A 19,853-nucleotide genomic window follows, 5' to 3' on the forward strand; every position below is an offset into this window, starting at 1 on the left:
AGAGTGTCTTTCCGCCGTCCACCTAACCTTCGTAACCTCTTGGTTCATCCCTATGAAATCCCCAAACCACCTTCCCTACCCTCTGGCTCCTACCCTTGCAACCGCCCCCGGTGTAAAACCTGTCCTATGCACCCTCCCACCACCACCTACTCCAGTCCTGTAACCCGGAAGGTGTACACGATCAAAGGGAGAGCCACGTGTGAAAGCACCCACGTGATTTACCAACTGACCTGCCTGCACTGTGACGCTTTCTATGTGGGAATGACCAGCAACAAACTGTCCATTCGCATGAATGGTCACAGGCAGACAGTGTTTGTTGGTAATGAGGATCACCCTGTGGCTAAACATGCCTTGATGCACGACCAGCACATCTTGGCACAGTGTTACACCGTCCGAGTTATCTGGATACTTCCCACCAACACCAACCTATCCGAACTCCGGAGATGGGAACTCGCCCTTTAGTATATCCTCTCTTCTCGATATCCGCCAGGCCTCAACCTCCGCTAATTTCAAGTTGCCGCCGCTCATACCTCGCCTGTCTTTCAACAACTTCTTTGCCTCTGTACTTCCGCCTCGACTGACATCTCTGCCCTTACTCTTTGCCTTTAAATATGTCTGCTTGTGTCTGTGTATGTGCGGATGGATATGTGTGTGTGTGTGTGCGCGGGTGTACATCTGTCCTTTTTTTCCCCTAAGGGAAGTCTTTCCGCTCCCGGGATTGGAATGACTCCTTACCCTCTCCCTTAAAACCTACATCCTTTCGTCTTTCCCTCTCCTTCCTGAAGAAGCAACCATCGGTTGCGAAAGCTAGCAATTATGTGTGTGTGTTTGTGTGTTTTGTTCATGTGCCTGTCTGCCGGCGCTTTCCCGCTTGGTGAGTCTTGGAATCTTTGTTTTTAATATATTTTTCCCATGTGGAAGTTTCTTTCTATTTTATTTACATCATATATATATATATATATATATATATAGGACTTACCAAGCGGCAGACAGGCACATGAACAAAACACACAAACACACACACAGAATTACGAGCTTTCGCAACTGGCAGTTGCTTCGTCAGGAAGGAAGGAAGGAGAGGGAAAAATGAAAGGATGTGGGTTTTAAGGGAGAGGGTAAGGAGTCATTCCAATCCCGGGAGCGGAAAGACTTCCCTTAGGGGAAGAAAAGGACAGGTGTACACTCGCACACACACACACACACACACACACACACACACACACACACACACACACACACACACATATCCATCTGCACATACACAGACACAAGCAGACATATTCCCATGTGGAAGTTTCTTTCTGTTATATATATATATATATATATATATATATATATATATATATATATATATATATATATATATATATAAAGGTTTATCCCCAACCACGTCCCCACCGTCAGACAGGCACAATGAACAAAACACACAAACACACACACAGAATTACTAGCTTTCGCAACCGATGGTTGCTTCTTCAGGAAAGAGGGAAGGAGAGGGAAAGACGAAAGGATGTGGGTTTTAAGGGAGAGGGTAAGGAGTCATTCCAATCCCGGGAGCGGAAAGACTTCCCTTGGGGGAAAAAAGGACAGGTGTACACACACACACACACACACACACACACACACACACACACACACATATCCATCCACACATACACAGACACAAGCAGACATATTTAAAGGCAAAGAGTATGGGCAGAGATGTAAGTCAAGGCGGAAGTGTGGAGGCAAAGATGATGTTGAATGACAGGTGAAGTATGAGTGGCGGCAACTTGAAATTAGCAGAGATTGAGGCCTGGTGGACTTTATTTGCACAGATTGCTGTTCCCTTTTCATGTATGTTGGCAAGTCAGGTTTGGCTGCAAATGATGCATTCCTGTTTCCTGGGCCCAGAACAAAGGTGTGTGCCCTTACTAGTCGCGTCATGGAGGTTCAAGTTATGTTGTTGTTGCGTGCATGCCATGCTGGAGTGTCACCATTTATATAGAACCTATATGTTAGATCCATTTGGTTAATTGAGAGAGCCCAGGAGGTTAAAGCCTGTTTGCCAAGCCTGGCATTCTTTCTCATTATACCACTGTAATTAGCTTTCTAAAGACATCACTTAGTACTCATCCTCAGTGCATTAAGTTTAAGACCTTTTACTTATCAATATGAACCCCCGATACACCCCCCCCCCCCCAAAAAAAAAAAAAAAAAAAAAAAAAAAAAAAAAAAAAAAAACTTCTGGGACTTCTGCACCAGCTTTTTGCTTCTCAATTCATAACTTTTGTCCGGTTTGAGTGCCTATGGACCTGCTCTTTAAGTATGTATCTATTTCTGAGCATAAAATAAGTAATGTTTAAAGAAAAACTGTTGTCTGTGCTTGCTGAGCTCAAGAACAAAAAATCCAAGAAATGTATTATGCAGGTAAGTAGACATCACCACTACAGCAAATATGTTGTATGTATCAGTCACAAACACATTTTGTCAATTATTCATTTTGTCAATTATTATAATTTTTAAAGTCTTTGCTCACTTAAAGAAATAATAATATTATATACCATAAAGAAATATATATTCCCAAAGGTCAATTTCCATCACTGCACATGAATGCATACCACACTTCAAATGCATTGCTATAAAAATAAATTGTGGCAGAAAAGTGTGCAAAGTTTCAGAGTCAAACATGTGTATATTAGTTTGAACAGGGTAGTAATGCAAGAACACACTTATATGAAGCACAACAATTTTACCTACAAACGCTTTTTAAAACATTTTCAATCATTTACTTGTGTACATGTGCCAACATGGTCCCTCACCTCCCCCCCCCCCCCCCCCCAACACCAACACCAACAATCTGAGTCAGTAAAACTAAAGAAATTCTTGACGAATTTGAGAACACAAGGGTCCAATTATCCACTTAAAATTATTGGCTAAATCTGCAAGTAAGGTAGCTTTTGGAAAGGTACAAACCAATTCATAGAAGTCCTGAAGATTACCGGGAAGGGTTTTCTGCACAAGGGTCTAAGTGAACAACTACAACCAGCTTGTACATGTCAAGAAGCAAATAGCTCGAGTTCTTCACATCAAAGTTGCCGAACCGGTTACTTAATAGTTTCGGATGTAAAGGGATAACGTTATTAGAGAAATATGGAACCAGCAGGACAGTACCATGATGAATGAAGGGCACTGCTAAGTTGGTCACAGCCAACAAAAAGGGTGCACATTCAGCGACTTTGCAACACTATGGTGACAACACGACACTTGTGCCAATGAGTGACACAGCCTGCAGAAGTATTGCAACCCAGTTACGACAGTTTGGAGGTCACTGCCACATTCTGAACAGTTCAGTATTGCACACTAGCCATGGTAAATATCAGAAATTGGCATAGAGAGGCAATATTTAAGGATGCTCAAAATAGCCCGTTGTCATCAAGCAGCTGGATAGTGACGTGACGTCAAACCTGTGCTCCTCTGTGCCAGTAACATGCATGCTTCTGCCACAACCGGGGCCAGAACCCCAGCCTGCTGCCTAAGCCTCTGAGTGCCACTGGCAGCTCCATGCTATGTCACCATCCTGAGAGAACCAGGGTCCAGTCACCTCTGCCCTCACTGTGACACCACCAGACCACCAGAAGATCTCTACTCTCTGAGCCCTGGACCGTGGCACAGCCTGATGTCCCTGTGGTCACTGCTGCCAACAATACTCACTACAGCCATGAAACATGAACTTGGCAATGCAGCATCAGCTGCCCAGCAGTGGAATGCACACTCAGCAACTAGAGGCCTTCACCTCTGGGGAGACGCCGTCATATCCTCCATGCCGCTCACTAGTGTTTGTAATCAAGCCTCAATAATGAAGTCATTGTAACCATCTTGGAGCCTGCTGCAGCTGCCCAAAATCCTCCTTCAGCGGAGAATTCTAGCACGTATTTGATCTTCTACAGCATGGATGTCCTACACAACAATACGAGTAAGTGCTAAATTCAAAGTTTTGTTTGAGCCAGTGCAGTTGTTTTGCTATCCTTCCTTCACCTTGTCATTGTTTGGGTGTACGAATACTTTGGTTAGTAGACAGTAAAGAATATGGAGAATCAAGTTTCAGGTCAGGACACTATTCAGCAGTTAATAAATCAAGAGGCTCAGTTACAGGTTGAGTTAGACGCAACTAAAGGATGAAAGAGGGATGGATGCTTCCTAGTACACCTATCATGGATATCAACACTGCAGCTTTGCTTACACCACTTTCAGGTAAATCAGGAGAGGATATCTTTGCCTTTTTCAATAATTTGGACACAGCCACTAGGCTGGAAAACTGGAGTAAGGAGTAACTGTAAATTGTAGCCAGACTAAAACTAGGAAGGAATGATAGGACACACGTGATGTGCCACGAAAAGTTAATGGAAAGACGGTTGTTTGAGATCTTCTGGAAAGGGTTGGTAGACAGATATTGGAGTAAGAACACAATAGATACTACTGAGAGCAATTTAACAGTGTATTTCAAAACCATGGGGAATCGGCACAGAATTTTGTGGGCTATATTTACAAAATTAATGTCAAAACATATGAGCTCCCAGAAGATTATAAAGCTAATGAATCCATCCTGCAGGAGGCTGAGCAGAGCACACTTGTCACATTGTTACAGGAGTTACAGCCAGGGATCTCTCTGAAGGTTCAGATGGAATTTCCAGTCTAAACTAAACAGTAGAAATAGCATTGGTGCAGCTGAAACTGATGTGGTCACCAAACTGTAGGAGAAGAAGGTGGTATTAAATACAGAGGTTAAATGTTTTAGACGTTGACATATGAGGAATAATAGACATGATCGCAGATAATGGCAGTGCCAAATTTGCAGATGGTTTTAACAGACTGAGCAGAATTCTAGGGACAGAAATTCACAGAGGTGGCCTTGTGTCCTCTTTACAATGTTCCCAGGAGTTAATACAAGCGTGAAATAGTGGCACACTTTTTTCTGACTGGTTACATAAAAGAAAAGATGTGTAAATTTTTATTAGGTACCGGATCACAGGTATCTGTGTCAAGTAATTGTATACTTGGTAAACCAAAATTAAATCTGCCTTGTTTTTGCTGCAAGTTGAGTGGTAACCAGCGTTCCCACTTCTAGCTTGTGCTGCCATCTCTGTTACAGTGTACTAACAGTGTAGTTTCTCAACTGGCGCACAGAAGCTGTTGTATGCCTACATCTTAAGTCAATCAATACTGACGCGCCATTTCTCTGTGAAACAGAGCCATTATTTTGACCGCAACAGCTTTTTTTGTATTCTGTGCTTTTCTTTTGTTTGTGAAGTGACTTGTGTTATATTTTTCTACTTTGGTGTTTACCAAGGAGCTTTAACTGAAGATCATAGAAATATTGTGAGGTAAGTTAGTGAGAACTATTTGTACCACTGAATTGTGTGCGATGTGCAAGTTCTGTGGCTGTCAAATTGGCATCTTGTTTACTGTATGTTTTTCATTGTTTAGAATACCTAGACTGATGCCAGAAGAGATTCTAAGAATTCTCCACTCCTTACCAGAGGATGTAGAGGATTCAGATTTCGTTGTTTATTCCAATTCTGATGAATACAACCATTCACCAAATACTTCAGATTTTGAACAAAATTAGTGATAACATTATTGTACAAAGTCATGATGATGATTTCAATTTGACAATGGAAGCGGGTGAGATTGGAAAAATGTCTTCTTGTCATGCCAGTGAATCTAACTCGGCTGCAGTAAGAGCTGCTTCAACATTTTCGCCCAATGGTAATACATGGAGTGAGGATGTTCCCTATTTAGAAAATCTTCTACTGAAATTAGAAGAAAGCACAGAGATTCAGTCTAATTTCTCAAAGTCTGATAATGAAATGTATTTCCAGTCTTTTTTTTCAATCCAGGGTTAAAATATTTTATGAGGAATGCTTATTTTGATGGGTACACATCAACCTCTACAACCCGGAAATTACTGGAGTAGTGATCCTTTCCTCGGTGTGCCTGCTCTCACATCAGTGATGACAAAACATCAATACAAAAATATTGTTGAGAGTCTGCATTGCAATGACCACAGCACATGTCTAAAAAAAGGGACAACCAGGATATGACAAGCTGCACAAATCCGACCTGTCATCAGTGCTGTAACAAAGAAGCTGTATGAAGCATACTAACCCGTTTTGGCAGTTGACAAATGTATGGTGGAATTCAAAGGACATTCAACACTAAAACAATATGTGCCAATGAAACCACTCAAGCACGGGTATAAAGTGTCTGCTTAGCTGATACAAGGCCTGATTTTTAATTGGGCGAAGACATTGTGCTTACCCTAACAAATTCAATGGCTGGAAGTGAAAGATTGGTGACGTTTGATACATATCTTACAATATTTTGAATAACTGAATTGCTAAAGTCTTGTGGACTTTAAGGTATTAGTACTGTTTGCTCAAACAGGAAGGGTCTGCCAGACATGCTGAAAAAATCCGAAACTTAGCAGAGGAGAATCTGAATTTGCTGTCAGGTTATGTGCTGCAACAGTTGTGTGGCAGGATAGTAAACGTGTGTATACTATCAAATTATTACAATCCCAAAAAAACAACTGTTTTGTGAACAAATACAAATGGTAGGAGACATGAAGTATTCTACCCTTTGGCTGTGCCAGACAACAATGAAATAATGGAAGGGGTTGATAGATTTGATCAGCTGTGACAACGCTCGTTCATTGAAGTGGTGGCAGAGATTGTTTTTCTTTCCAGTAGATTTGGCAGTTGTCACATTGTGCAAAAGGTTCAAAAGACAGAACCTGACCAACTAACTTTTTTGTTACACCTGGCAAGACAGTTCATCTGTGGCTTCTCAAGTCTTTAGTGAAGAGGAAAGACTGTGCATTTCCAAACACTGAAAAGAGGCATGTCTGGAATTCCAGATGAAGTTTGTCTGCTGAAAGTTGGGTCTCATTTGCCCACAAAAGATGCAACAAACACAAGATGCCATGAATGTAGCACGAAGAACAAAGAAAAGAGAACAAAAGTAATGTGTAGCAGCTATTGTGTGCCTTTCTGTATAGCACCATGCTCGTCTAAATGCCATGGCATGTCACCTTAGTGAAAGCAATGTTTGTCAGAAAGTAATATATGAAAACATGTAATATTTAAGATATTTTTGTACTTACAAACATTTTTTTCAGATTCTTTAGGTGGGATCACTCCAGATTTCAGTGGGAATAATAGTTTTCTCTCTCTCTCTCTCTCTCTCTCTCTCTCTCTCTCTCTCTCTCTCTCTCTCTCTCTCTCTCTCTCTCTCTCTCTCTCAATTTAGAGGCTAATCTCTGACTTTCAAGATTTAAGCTATGATTTTGTGTGCGGTTTCTTGAGTCAATAAAGTGCTGGTATAAAGTCCACAACTTCTGCAAATAATCTGGTCATAACGGGGTTAAGCAGTGGAGGTAGGGGCTATGTAGACACAGTCAGTTCAACAGCAATAGTTTTCTGAGTGGGGAAGGTAACTTCCAGTCTGCTGTAGAAATTCTTCCCACGGCTGTCAGTGGCTGCGAAGTCAGTCTTGGCTTAGATTTGTGGTTGCACATTGCACCAAAGTTGACTTAGAATGGCGTATAGTAGAACTGGATGAAGCATCATTTCATTTGGCTCTAAGACCGGAATAAAATTACTGCCACAAGATTTACCCCTACACCAGGTGTGACCACAAACTGTGTACAAGATCCCTTGAAGTCATCTCACAGTATATAATATTGAAAGGTACTGGGAAGTAAATCTAGGTTGATGTAAGAGGTGATCTGCTGGTGAAACCATTGTGCATTGTTGAACATTTACCTGAAAATGAAGAATTGGACTAGGGAAGTGTTTTGCACGGCATATTTTATCCTACATATGGGAAACTAAAGGAAGCAAATTAGTGCCTGTCAGTATGGACAACTTCAGCCCTGAGGTGGTATAGGTATCAAATTGTACCCTTATAGCTAATTTACACGTACTAGATAGAGACAAGCTGGATAGGGATTTCATGTCCAATTACACAACAACAGAACAGTCTCTCAGCTTGATCACAGTGAGAAATAAAGCAGCACATCTAGCAATAGAGGACAAGGAGGACATCAAAGAAGAATACATTAGGTTGTCTGTCCCTCCTGGTCCATTACCTGCCATGCCATTAGCCCAACATCAATTTCCAACTGGAAACGAAGCACCTGTTTATAAGAATTCATACCATGCTCTTCAAAGAAACCATATCATGTTCCTCGAAGCTCACAGAATATCATGGAAGACATTAATAGATACAAGTAGTAACCACTGGTCAACACCAGTGGTCACGCAACCAAAAAAGACACACCACATGGCAACAAAGCAAATCAGTTCTGTTGTGACTACCACTACTTATATCAACAAAACAGTGCCAGATGCCTATTCAATGCCAAAGGTAGCTGAAACAATTAGACAATCTGGGCCAGTGTTGATATTCTACAACTATGGACTTACAAAATGGATACCATCAATTAGAGGTAGTGCCTGCAGATTGTCCAAAGGCAGCCTTCTCAACCCCTTCTAGTCAGTATTCATATTTTGGGCCGAAAAATGCACCAGCTACTTTCCAGTGATTATTACAAAGTGTACTGCGAGGATTAAAACTGAATCACTGCATGGTGTATTTAGATTATACAAACATATATTCTGAAGATATTCAAAGCAGCATACAGTGCATTTATGTGAAATTAAATGCAGCATGGTTAACCCTTGGCCTGGAAAAGTGCTTCTTCATTTTACAAGATGTTAGTCACATGGGCCATATTATTGGCCGAAACAGGATTAGCACCAATCCACAACTTCTTGACACTGTACGAATTGGTTGATATCCACTACAGTAAAGGAATTGCAATTGTACTGAGGTCTTGCCAATTTTTAATGCAAATATATCCCAGAATTCCGAACTTGAGTACCTACTTGTTTACCATTGCAAGTGATACTGTTTCAGCTTGCTAATTTGGTATGGCTATTATAGAAATGAAATCTGAAAAATGGCCCAATATTGTAAAAATGCACTGGTTTTCTGGCAGTGTTTTTGCAAAAGTCCAATGGCATCCAAACCAAGCATTTTAAATTATTTTTCTGCCTCAGGTAGCTTTTGTAAACATAATCCTTTGGTGACAGATTTCTGTCCATCGCTGTGTGGCATATTATTTGTTACGTAATGATTCATGTTGCGTTGTGTGTTATCTGCCAGTAATTTTGTACTATTCAGCATTCATTGCTCTGTGACCAGCATGTTTTGCTAAAATAGAATCATGGGCCTGCCTCAATACTTCATTTTGTAATTCCTCTGTCATTATAATGCATAGCCTACATCTCATTTTCCTATACAATACACCATCCTTTGCATTTAATTGTGTCTGCCTGGTGAACTGCTGACAATCTGAGTCATTGCACTTTGATTCATTCACCCTTGTCTATGCCAGCATCTTCCATAGCACATATTTTGTGGCTCAGACCATCTGCATTTGCATGTGACCTTCCTGAGTGATGTACTACTTTGAAATCAAACTCACTGAAACTGTGCCCTTGTAATTAACCTTCTACTAGGACATTTTTAAGTCCTGATAACCATTTGAGTGATACATAATCAGTTTTTACTTTAAAATGATGTTCATATAAATAATATCTGAAATACGTTATTCCAAATATTGATGCCAGCATTTCTCTCTCATGGAAGTACACTTAAGAGCCAAAGAAACTTATCCCTACCTAATATCATGAAGGGCCACCGCGAGCATGCAGAAGTGCATGACGGGCACGAACTCGACTAATGTCTAATGTAGCCCTGGAGGGAACTGACACCATGAATCGTGCAGGGCTGTCCATAAATCTGTAAGAGTATGACTAGGTGGAGATATCTTCTGAGCAGCATGTTTCAAGGCATCCCAGATATGCTCAATAATGTTCATGTTTGGCGAGATTGGTGGCCAGCACAAGTGTTTAAACTTGGAAGAGTGTTCCTGGAGCCACTCTGTAGCAAATTCTGGACCTGTGGGGTGTCACATTTTCCTGCTGGAATTGCCCAAGCCCATAGGAATGCACAGTGGACATGAATGGACGCAGGTGATTAGACAATATGCTTACATACATGTCACCTGTCAGAATCGTATCTAGATGTATCACTCCAACTGCACAGTCCCACACCATTACAGATCCTCCACCAGCTTGAACAGTACCCTGCTGACAGGCATGGTCCATGGATTCATGAGGTTGTCTCCATACCCATACACTTCTATCTGTTCAATACAATTTGCAACAAGACTCGTCCAACCAGTCAACATGTTCCCAGTCATCAACAGTCCAATGTCGGTGCTGATGGGTGCAGGCGAGATGTGAAGTTTTGTGTCGTGCAGTCATCAGGGGTACACAATTGGGCCTTCAGCTCTGAAAGGCCATATCAATGGTGTTTTGTTGAATAGTTTTCACACTGACACTTGTTGATGGCCCAGCACTGAAATCTGCGGCAATGTGCAGAATGATTGCACTTTTGTCACGTTGAACAATTCTCTTCAGTCATCATTGGTTCACTTCTTGCAGGACCTTTTTCTGGTCGCAACGATATCGAAGATTTGATGTTTTACCGGATTCCTGATATTCACGGTACACTTGTGAAAGGGTCATATGGAAGAAGCCCCACTTCATCACTACCTCAGAAACGCTGTGTCCCATCGTTCGTGTGCTGCCTATAACACAATGTTTAAACTCACTTAAAAATCTAGATAAACTGCCATTGTAACAGCAGTAACCGATCCAACCAACTGTGCCAGACACTTGTTGTCTTATATAGGCATTGCTGACTCCAGCACCATATTCTGCCTGTTTACATCTCTCTGTATTTGAATATGCATGCCTATACCAGTTCCTTTGGCGCTTCAATGTATATTGTTCCAGAGACCTCTTCAAGTCTAAAACATTAGTGGTTAGTGCATCTGTCTAGTGAGCAGGAAGAGACCTGGGTCTGAATACAGGCCTCGGTACAAATTTTCTTTCATCACTTCAGTCTGTATTTATATGTAGTAGACGTATGAGACTTGAAAAGGACTCTGGAATCATATTGATTTGATTAAAACAAACTATGCCTAGGTTTCAGGCAGGATCATCCATGTTGTTTTATGCTGAGGTGCTATTCCAATACAGTTGGAGAGCCTCTGCAATACTGTTCAAGTCCAGGGGGAACACCAAATGGGATGAGTTGTGATGAATTGCAGAGGGAGGCATGCTAGGGTAGTCCACTGTACAAAGCCTCTGTGCCAGGGTGGCATAGTGGTTAGCACATCTGCCTAGTGAGAAGGAGACCTGTGTTTGAATTCTGACCTTGGTACAAAATTTTCATTTGTTTCTTCAGCCTGCATATGTACACCATTTCTTTCTTAGTTGTTAAATAATTTCTTTCTGCTCGATTAAGCTATCTGGATGCATAAGCTATGGGGTGTTCACTGCCCATCTATTTATTGATTCAAGACTAAACTTAAGGGAAAATTGCTGGAGCTGTTGGGCAGTATGAACTGTTTCTGAAAACCTGGAAAGGCAATAACTGGACTAAATGGTAACATAACAAATCTTTTAGTTTGAAAATGCTACTTCAAATCTGGTGACCAATGAAACTTTATCCCTTTCCTTAATAGTTGTGTGAGGGGCAACTGGTGTGATTTCAGTTGTCTGAGACTGCAGTCGTGTGTGTGTGCAGACAAAGGCCATTGGCTGAAAGCTTTAAGTATGAAAATCTGTTTGTTGCGCCTATCTGCGACTCAGCATCTCCGCTATATGGTGACTAGCAACTTTCCGTCTCATAATATTATAATTGTAACTTTGAATGATGGGCATGTAAGTCCTATTGTAGATGAAATGATAAAAGCATCGTCTACATTGCGTGGTGATGTGAGTGAAATGGGCAAAAACAGTACTGAAGTGGATGAAATCATTAACGCTAAGGGGGAGGAATCTAGCAGTGAAAGTCAGCAAGGGTAAAAGTTTATGGCGGACAGAAAATTGGAAGTGATGTTAAGGCAAATTATGAGCAGTATGAGTATGAAAGAAGACAGTAGTAGGGTAGAGAGTAACATGAAGAAAGACATGACTAGCTTGAAGGGTGAACTAAAGAAGGAAATTAAAAAGGAAATTAAGCTAGTCAATGAGAAATTAACATTATTGAATAGTAAATGTGTAGAATAGAGAAAGAAGCTTTGTGATGACTATAGTAGGAAGGTGGAGGCTTCCAAGAAAAAATGTAAAAATGAAGTCAAAGCAACCGGGAAATTTTGTGCTGGAAGTAGGGTTAAACTTGAGAACCAAATCAATCAGATTAAAAATGATTTAGAAATGGAGGTACAAACCAAGTGTGCAGTAGTGGTGGAGGAAAATCTGGTGAAAAAAATAAAAATGTAGATTCAAAATTGGCTGAAATGGACAAAAAGGTGGAGGAGGTACAAAATCTATAGCATAGAGTATGTAATGTTCCAAACAGTCCTTCATTTGTTAGCTGTTAGAAATTTAACAATTTTGAACCACATGGGGAAGTGCATCCACTGGATTTCATTAGGGAATTTAATGATTTGCCTGGAACATGGAATGACAAAGAGAAAATGTCATTTGTGAGAGTTTTTCTGAAAGGGGATGCTTATGGATGGGCAGCTCAGGTAGCTGATAGTTTTACTTCATGGTATAGCTTTAAGGAAGCATTTTTAGATGAATATTGGTCCAAAGAGAAGTAACAGAGAATTTTGAGTGAATTTTGGGGAGGAGAGAGATTTGACACTAGGAAGGGTACTGTGAAATGTTTCTGTCAACTCTGGATAAACAAACTGAAATATTTGGAACAAGAGCTAGGTAGTGAATCAATAACTTTGGGTTTCGAAACTAAGTTGCCTCAGAAAGTTAGAGAATTGTTTGTACTTGCACCTAGGGGTAATAGTGATTTTTTAAATTATGTTCATACAGTGGTGCGGGTGAAGCCCTCAGTGGAAGATTGTATGAGGAATTTTGACAACAATAACCAATCAGGGTGAGAGTTTCAGGTTAAATAAGATGAACAGAACTAACGGGAATGCTAGGAGAAATTCAAGTCAAAGAAATGGAGGAGATGACTTTAATTCTGGATCAAACCATTTAAACTAGATAATGCTCCAGTTTTGGCTTGCACTAGAGCAGGTAGTGATGAAGAGCCACATGTATATAAATGTGCTGTAATTACAGGTAAGGGTAATGTAAATGATGATAGTAAGATGAGCGTAAATTCTAATTCTAGTGAGATGTTCAATGACGGTGTGAGTAGCAATGTTAATCCTGTAAAAAGAGAGGAGGAAGTTACTATAACAGAATTAAGAGATGAAACAGTTGCTGTTGATCAGGTTGTCCAAAGTTTCAAAATCGATGGTAAATTTGTAAGGGAACATAAGGAATTCAGGTATTTTGCTTTGTGGGCTAATACTGGAAACAAGGATTAACTAATTAGAGAAGTGTTTGAGGACAATGAAAGTGAAAGTGGGTCTGATTCTGACAGTAGTTGTAATGATGATAACAGTGACGAATCCAGTAGTGATGAGGATGAGGTATTTGAATTTATAATTGATAATGATGGCAATGTGTTAAGTAAAGAAAGAATAGAGGAGGATGATATTAGGCCTAATGAAGAGTTAAGATTTAGAGAGTAGTAATGAGGAAGAAGACCATGATATCTGTCATTTGTGTCTGGTGATCATTATGGTAAGCAGGGAAAGGATTAATGAGGCTTTGTTGTATGAAGATCACATGGTAAGAAAAAAGGAAGTGTGGCACCTTGTATTAACAGCAAGTATACAAGGTATACATGTTAATTGTTTTCTGGACAGTGGTACTGATTTGAATGGCATTTCACAGGCATTTTTTGAATTTATTAAAAACAGAGGGTATAGTAGTGATGGATGTTTCTGGAATAAAAATGATTGACGCTAATGGTAAGCTATCAGCGAGTGTGAAACGAGAGGTACTATTAACTGTGGAATTGGCAGGACAGCTGTTGGAGTGCAATGTCTTGGTGATTCAAAATCTCAGCATTAATGTAATATTTGGGACTAATTTCTTGTGCAAATAGCAAGTATGTGGTTCAGTGTTCGTTGCTGGATTCATGAAGTGGCAATAATGCTCATCCCAGCTGCCTGTCTTATTTTTCATGTTTCCTGGAGCAATCACACACTTATTCTGCATATTCCTGAAATACAGCATTAAAGTGAGGATGATCCATCATGCATATATAAATTAACGCTATATAGTGTGATCTGTGCAAACAGGTTAAAATATGAGGGGGTAGTCAAAGCTGCAAGTACAAACTGAAAAACTAAATTTAAGTACTTGATTTCTTTGTTTGCAGTTATGTATCTGCAGTTCACAATCTATATCAAAATTTTCATGACAAACTACTATACTGCTCTTCTAGAATGGAAATAATAATATCAATTATAATAATATAGCACAGCCCATCTCCACTTTGTCAATGGTAGTGAATCTATATCTGTTCTTCACATAAATGATATGAATATAATAGAGGGAAACATTCCACGTGGAAAAATATATCTAAAAACAGAGATGTTAAAAACAAAGATTCCAAGACTTACCAAGCGGGAAAGCGCCGGCAGACAGGCACATGAACAAAACACACAAACACACACACAGAATTGCTATCTTTCGCAACCGATGGTTGCTTCTTCAGGAAGGATAGGGAAAGACGAAAGGATGTAGGTTTTAAGGGAGAGGGTAAGGAGTCATTCCAATCCCGGGAGCGGAAAGACTTCCCTTAGGGGAAAAAAAGGACAGATGTACACTCGCGCACACACACACACACACACACACACACGCACGCGCGCACACACACACACACACACACACACACGCGCACACACACACACACACACACACACACACACACACACACATATCCATCCGCACATACACAGACACAAGCAGACATATTTAAAGGCAAAGAGTAAGGGCAGAGATCCGGCGCTTTCCCGCTTGGTAAGCCTTGGAATCTTTGTTTTTAACATATTTTTCCCATGTGTAAGTTTCTTTCTATTTTATTTAAAAACAGAGATGATGTGACTTACCAAACAAAACCGCTGGCAGGTCAACCTGCCAGTGCTTTTGTTTGGTAAGTCACATCATCTCTGTTTTTAGATATGTTCTTCACATAATATATACATGGTGAACCCAAACTGCACTCTCAAGCTTTCAAAGGCAGCAATATGGGCAAAAACAAGGAAAAGTCTGGTAAACATGAGCTCCAAAAAGAAACACCAAATCATGGATAACTAAATGGTTTGAAATATCTTATAAACAGAAAAGTAAAATTTATTTACATTCCAGATCAAGTAAGGATCCTGTAATACTTACAGCTTACAAAACTTTTAACAAAATATTACAAAACATTATTAAAATTGTAGAAAATGCACATCATGATAGATATCAGCAATGTTGACTATAACAAATATTATGGTGCAAGAGACAGGTCAATCAGACAGTGCAGAAAATAGCACCAGTATCAAACTGAATGGCTTTGTCGCAGATGATATTTCACAACTTACAAATAATTCCACGAATTCTGAATGCAGTGGCTGAAGTTAGGTCAAACAGGTCAGTTGAAGAAGTAGGGAGATATATTCACACATCTTTCCACAAAAATTTAATTAAACAATAGTAATTGTAGCATCGGAGGAAGGCAATGGCAAACCAACTCCACTAGCACCTTGCCTAGCACAGTGGTGCGGGTCTCCCGCATCATTCCCCTACACTCTGTCAAGGAGTATGGGACTTCATAATCATCATCATAATCATAGCATACTTCACTTAAATTAATATTATTGTAATTTTCTTCAAAAATAAAAACTCATGTGATTTTGGAATCTCAACCAGAATTCTGAAGAGATGTTCCAGCTGTAAGTTATGTTCTTAGTAATACAAGAAATCCATAACTGGCTAAGGAATTTTCAATGCAAATTACAATATTGTATAGCTAAACGTTTTACGAAAGGCAAAAAGGCAGTTTTCTTACTGGCAAACTTTGCTAAAGTATTGAAATAGTAAGTACTCGAGTAGTGTCACATTCAAGCAGACACAATTAACTTGGTATATTATAGTGCCTGTTACAAATGGTTGCTCTTCTGAAACTTCACTTTATACATTTAGCCAACGAGTATTACAAGCTGTAAACAACAAAATACCATCATTTTTTTTGTCTGTACAAACATCTAACTGAGTAGCCAAACATAATCTCTGAAAAAGAGTTCAAATTTAATGTAAGTAAAATGTTCCAAACAACTGGTGTGAATCTTAAGTAATGCAAAAATAGTGCTGAGTAATTCAGACAATGATGGAAAGCGAAAAGGAAATTTTGACTTGAGAGGGAATGACTGGAGTCGAAAAGGGTTTAATTTGAGCCATACCTATTCCTTGTATATGTGAATGACATTCCACTTGACACCAAAAATTACTTAGCACAGGAAGAGTTTCATGGAACAAAATTTCCAATACTCCTCTGCCTGAAGAAATATATGTCAGTTCTTGACGATTTCCACCTATCTCATTATTGTTTATCAAGTGAATTATCTCATTTTTGTTTGCCAAGTGACGCAGCGAGTGTAATTCTATCGATTACATGCTTGCAGCAAGAAAAGTGAAAGAATACTATTCCTCAAATTAAATTATAAAAATAAATGTAAAATGAATGCCTTGTGCAAACTGTTACAGAAATCATTAGTAATTATCAAAAATAAACAGATAAAACTACTTACGGGATGAAACAACATGGAATGACCGACTCTGGAACGAATAGCTGTATACGGAGCCCCCTCTGGCCAGCAGGAATCGTCACATAGTTTCTTCCAAGTGTTAGTAGGAACATGATATGAGAAAAGACCAGAAAATATTGGTTCCACTGGTCCCACAAGGCCTAAAAATCCTGGTCGCTCATCCACCATGCTGGTAACATTACATGATTATAGTAATGGTGTTACAATTTCTGTCAGTAATGCAACATATACAAGTATGTAGCAACAAAAAATCTAAATACATACCTAATAGTAGAGCATTACAATATGAAAACCAGTACATGTGCATTCAATATCTTGCATCTGTTATTTCACTAACAGTAGCATAACCAAAAGCAGTCAAGTTGTTTAGTTACAATCTTTATTTTTGTTATTATTATCATTATTGTTGATGATGATATTATTTTTGTTGTTACTACTTAACATTAAAAAGTCATAATGAAGAAACAAAGCATATTTTCCTCCATCCACAGGCAGTCTGTCACAGTGAGGGGACTGTTTGCCATTATCATAAAAAGTTTATTTTTAGAGTTTGAGTATCACAGTAGCATAAGAACATGCGAAAAGTGTAATTCGCTGTGGATGGTACAACTCAGGAGGGTATGACAGTGAAAATACGCAACTTAAAAGAGAATGAAGAAATCAAAGGAAAATATGAAAAAAACAATTTTGTGGATGATTAGAAGCACAATCAACCTTAGCAATAACACACTAACTGCTGTAGATGAACTAAAGGAAAGCATATGAATTGTCACTGTAATGAATTAACCCGTAAACAAAAGTTAACAAATCACCAGAAACTTTTTACAAATTTATGAAGAAAGAGATTTCCCCATGAATGTTGTATACAGAATGCCTTGCACAGCAGCTTGTAGTTGCTTCTTATTTCACTAAAACCAGTTCTGCAAACAACTTTTGTCAAAATATGACAACTGAATGTCTAGCTTCTAACGAAACAGGCTACAAGTAAATCTAATTAGTGCTGAACAAATTAAAGGTTTCAAATAAAAACAAACTCAATAAAATAAAATCAAAATAAAACAGATTCAAAAATAAAGGTCAACATGTAGACAGTGAAGAGGGAATGTACTGAGCACATAGATTTTAATGCTACTTACAACATACATTCACAATTTGACATTTCCAGTCTGACCTATAAATTGAATGTGTACAGAGCTCAAACTCAGTTCCAAACTTGAGAATATCCCACAATATGTCAGGTATATTATGACTGAATGTAAATGTAGTAGCTGTGGTATGTAATAAATATTCATTTGTTTATCATACTGGAACTTATAGAGCCACATATTCAGACAGAGATAAGTCATCAAACATTTTTCAAAATTATTGACATATGGTATTCACCATGAATAATTCTAAAAATTAAGTGCTTAATAGTTTTAATGAATGTCATATTGCATTATTTCTTTTCTTGTTTCTCCCAGTAAGTATTGTATGCCCTTGTTTATATAGTGTATTCAGTTTCTGCCAGATGGTGATGTCTAGGCCGAAGTTAATTGTACATATTATAAAACTTTTAGCAGCTTTGTGTGGTTATTTAAAACAAAATGTTTTATATGCAACCTGTGTCATACAATTTTAAGGAGAATTCTCATGTCAAGTTTAGATGAAAAGGAAGCAAACAGTTCATTTTTAAGAAGCTTCAAGCTCACATAACTGCACTTTAACGATATTATTACAGCTAATCAAACCAATTCAACAACATAGCAGACAGTAGAATCAAACTGTTTTTACTCTGACCCGTTTCCTCATCAGCAACTGCTGTGTACAACTATGTGTAACAGCCAATTTCATTGGTGAACAATGTCTTCAAAATATGATTACCTTGTTTACGGACAGAGGGTCTACCATGTTATTAAATGCAGACAAACACACACCTTTCAATGATTTTCAATAAAGGATACAAAACACTCCACAAGAAGAATATGGCAAGGGAAGTGATAGCATGAAATAAATGTTGCGTTCACAATTTCAGGAAAAGAAGATGTAAAAGAAACAAGAAAAGCAGTGGTAGCACTCTGGCTCAGAACAAGAGGGAAAATTCAAAAGAAAGACGGGAGACTTGGGCTTGGGACAACAAATCACAGGAGGAACACGGACAGTGAACGAAGTACAGCCCAGGGAGCAGAGCAGTTATGCAGAGGGCAGGGGGCATGGGTCAGGCGGTGGGGGGAGGGGGGACAAGAGCCGGCTGGCCAGTGGGGGCAGGACGGCAAAAGGACTCGAGCGGGGCAGGGCAGCGACAGGATTCCAGTGGGATAGGGGTTTACGAATCCAGTGGGGTAGGGTGGGCACAATTCCTATGGGGCAGGAGTGGAAAGAGCCTAACAGGGTGAAGCTATGGGTGGGGTTTGTGGGGGATAGAAGAATCCAGGATGGAAAGGGGGGGGATGTCTTGTGGGGTAGAAACAAGGGATAGATGGGAAAGAAAGTACTGGTAGAGGACAACAAAAGTAACAGCTAGCGAAGACAACAAAAGTAGAGAAGATAAGGAAAGTAAGACATAAAGAAGATAACAAAAGTAAGCGGAAGAGAAGATTACAAAAACAAAAGGTAGTGAAGAAATGCAGCTAAGAGGTAGAGGTGGAAAAAAGCTAAGAGGCAGAAGAAGAAAAAAGCTAAGAGGAAGAGGTGGAAGGGTACAGGGAAAGGCAAATTACTAGGAGAAATGGTAAAAACTACGGAAAAAGTTAAGGACTTGGGGGGGGGGGGGGGGGGGGGAAGAGAGTCGCGACTTGGGGGAGGGGGGGGGGGGAAGAGAGTCGGGACTTGGGGGGAGGGGAAAGAGTCGGGACTTGGGGGGAGGGGAAAGAGTCGGGACTTGGGGGGGGAAAGAGTCGGGACTTGGGGGGGGGAAAGAGTCGGGACTTGGGGGGGGGAAAGAGTCGGGACTTGGGGGGGGGAAAGAGTCGGGACTTGGGGGGGGGAATAGAGTCGGGACTTGGGAGGGAAGAGAGTCGCGACTTGGGGGGGGGAAGAGAATCGCACCTTGGGGGGGGGGGGAAGGGAATCGCGA

General features: G+C 39.9%; 1 protein-coding gene across 3 annotated transcripts in view; it reads right to left on the reverse strand.

Annotated features, from left to right (window-relative positions):
* Positions 1 to 19,853, reverse strand: part of LOC126273123 (muskelin) — a 129,762-nt gene that overhangs the window by 31,361 nt on the left and 78,548 nt on the right. For all 3 annotated transcript variants that reach the window (XM_049976580.1, XM_049976578.1, XM_049976581.1), the window contains exon 10: positions 16,781 to 16,967. In XM_049976580.1, coding sequence (XP_049832537.1) covers positions 16,781 to 16,967 — 187 coding nt within the window. The remainder of the gene's footprint in view (positions 1 to 16,780; positions 16,968 to 19,853) is intronic.

Source organism: Schistocerca gregaria, chromosome 5 (genome assembly GCF_023897955.1).
Source record: "Schistocerca gregaria isolate iqSchGreg1 chromosome 5, iqSchGreg1.2, whole genome shotgun sequence".
NCBI classification, from domain to species: Eukaryota; Metazoa; Arthropoda; class Insecta; order Orthoptera; family Acrididae; genus Schistocerca; species Schistocerca gregaria.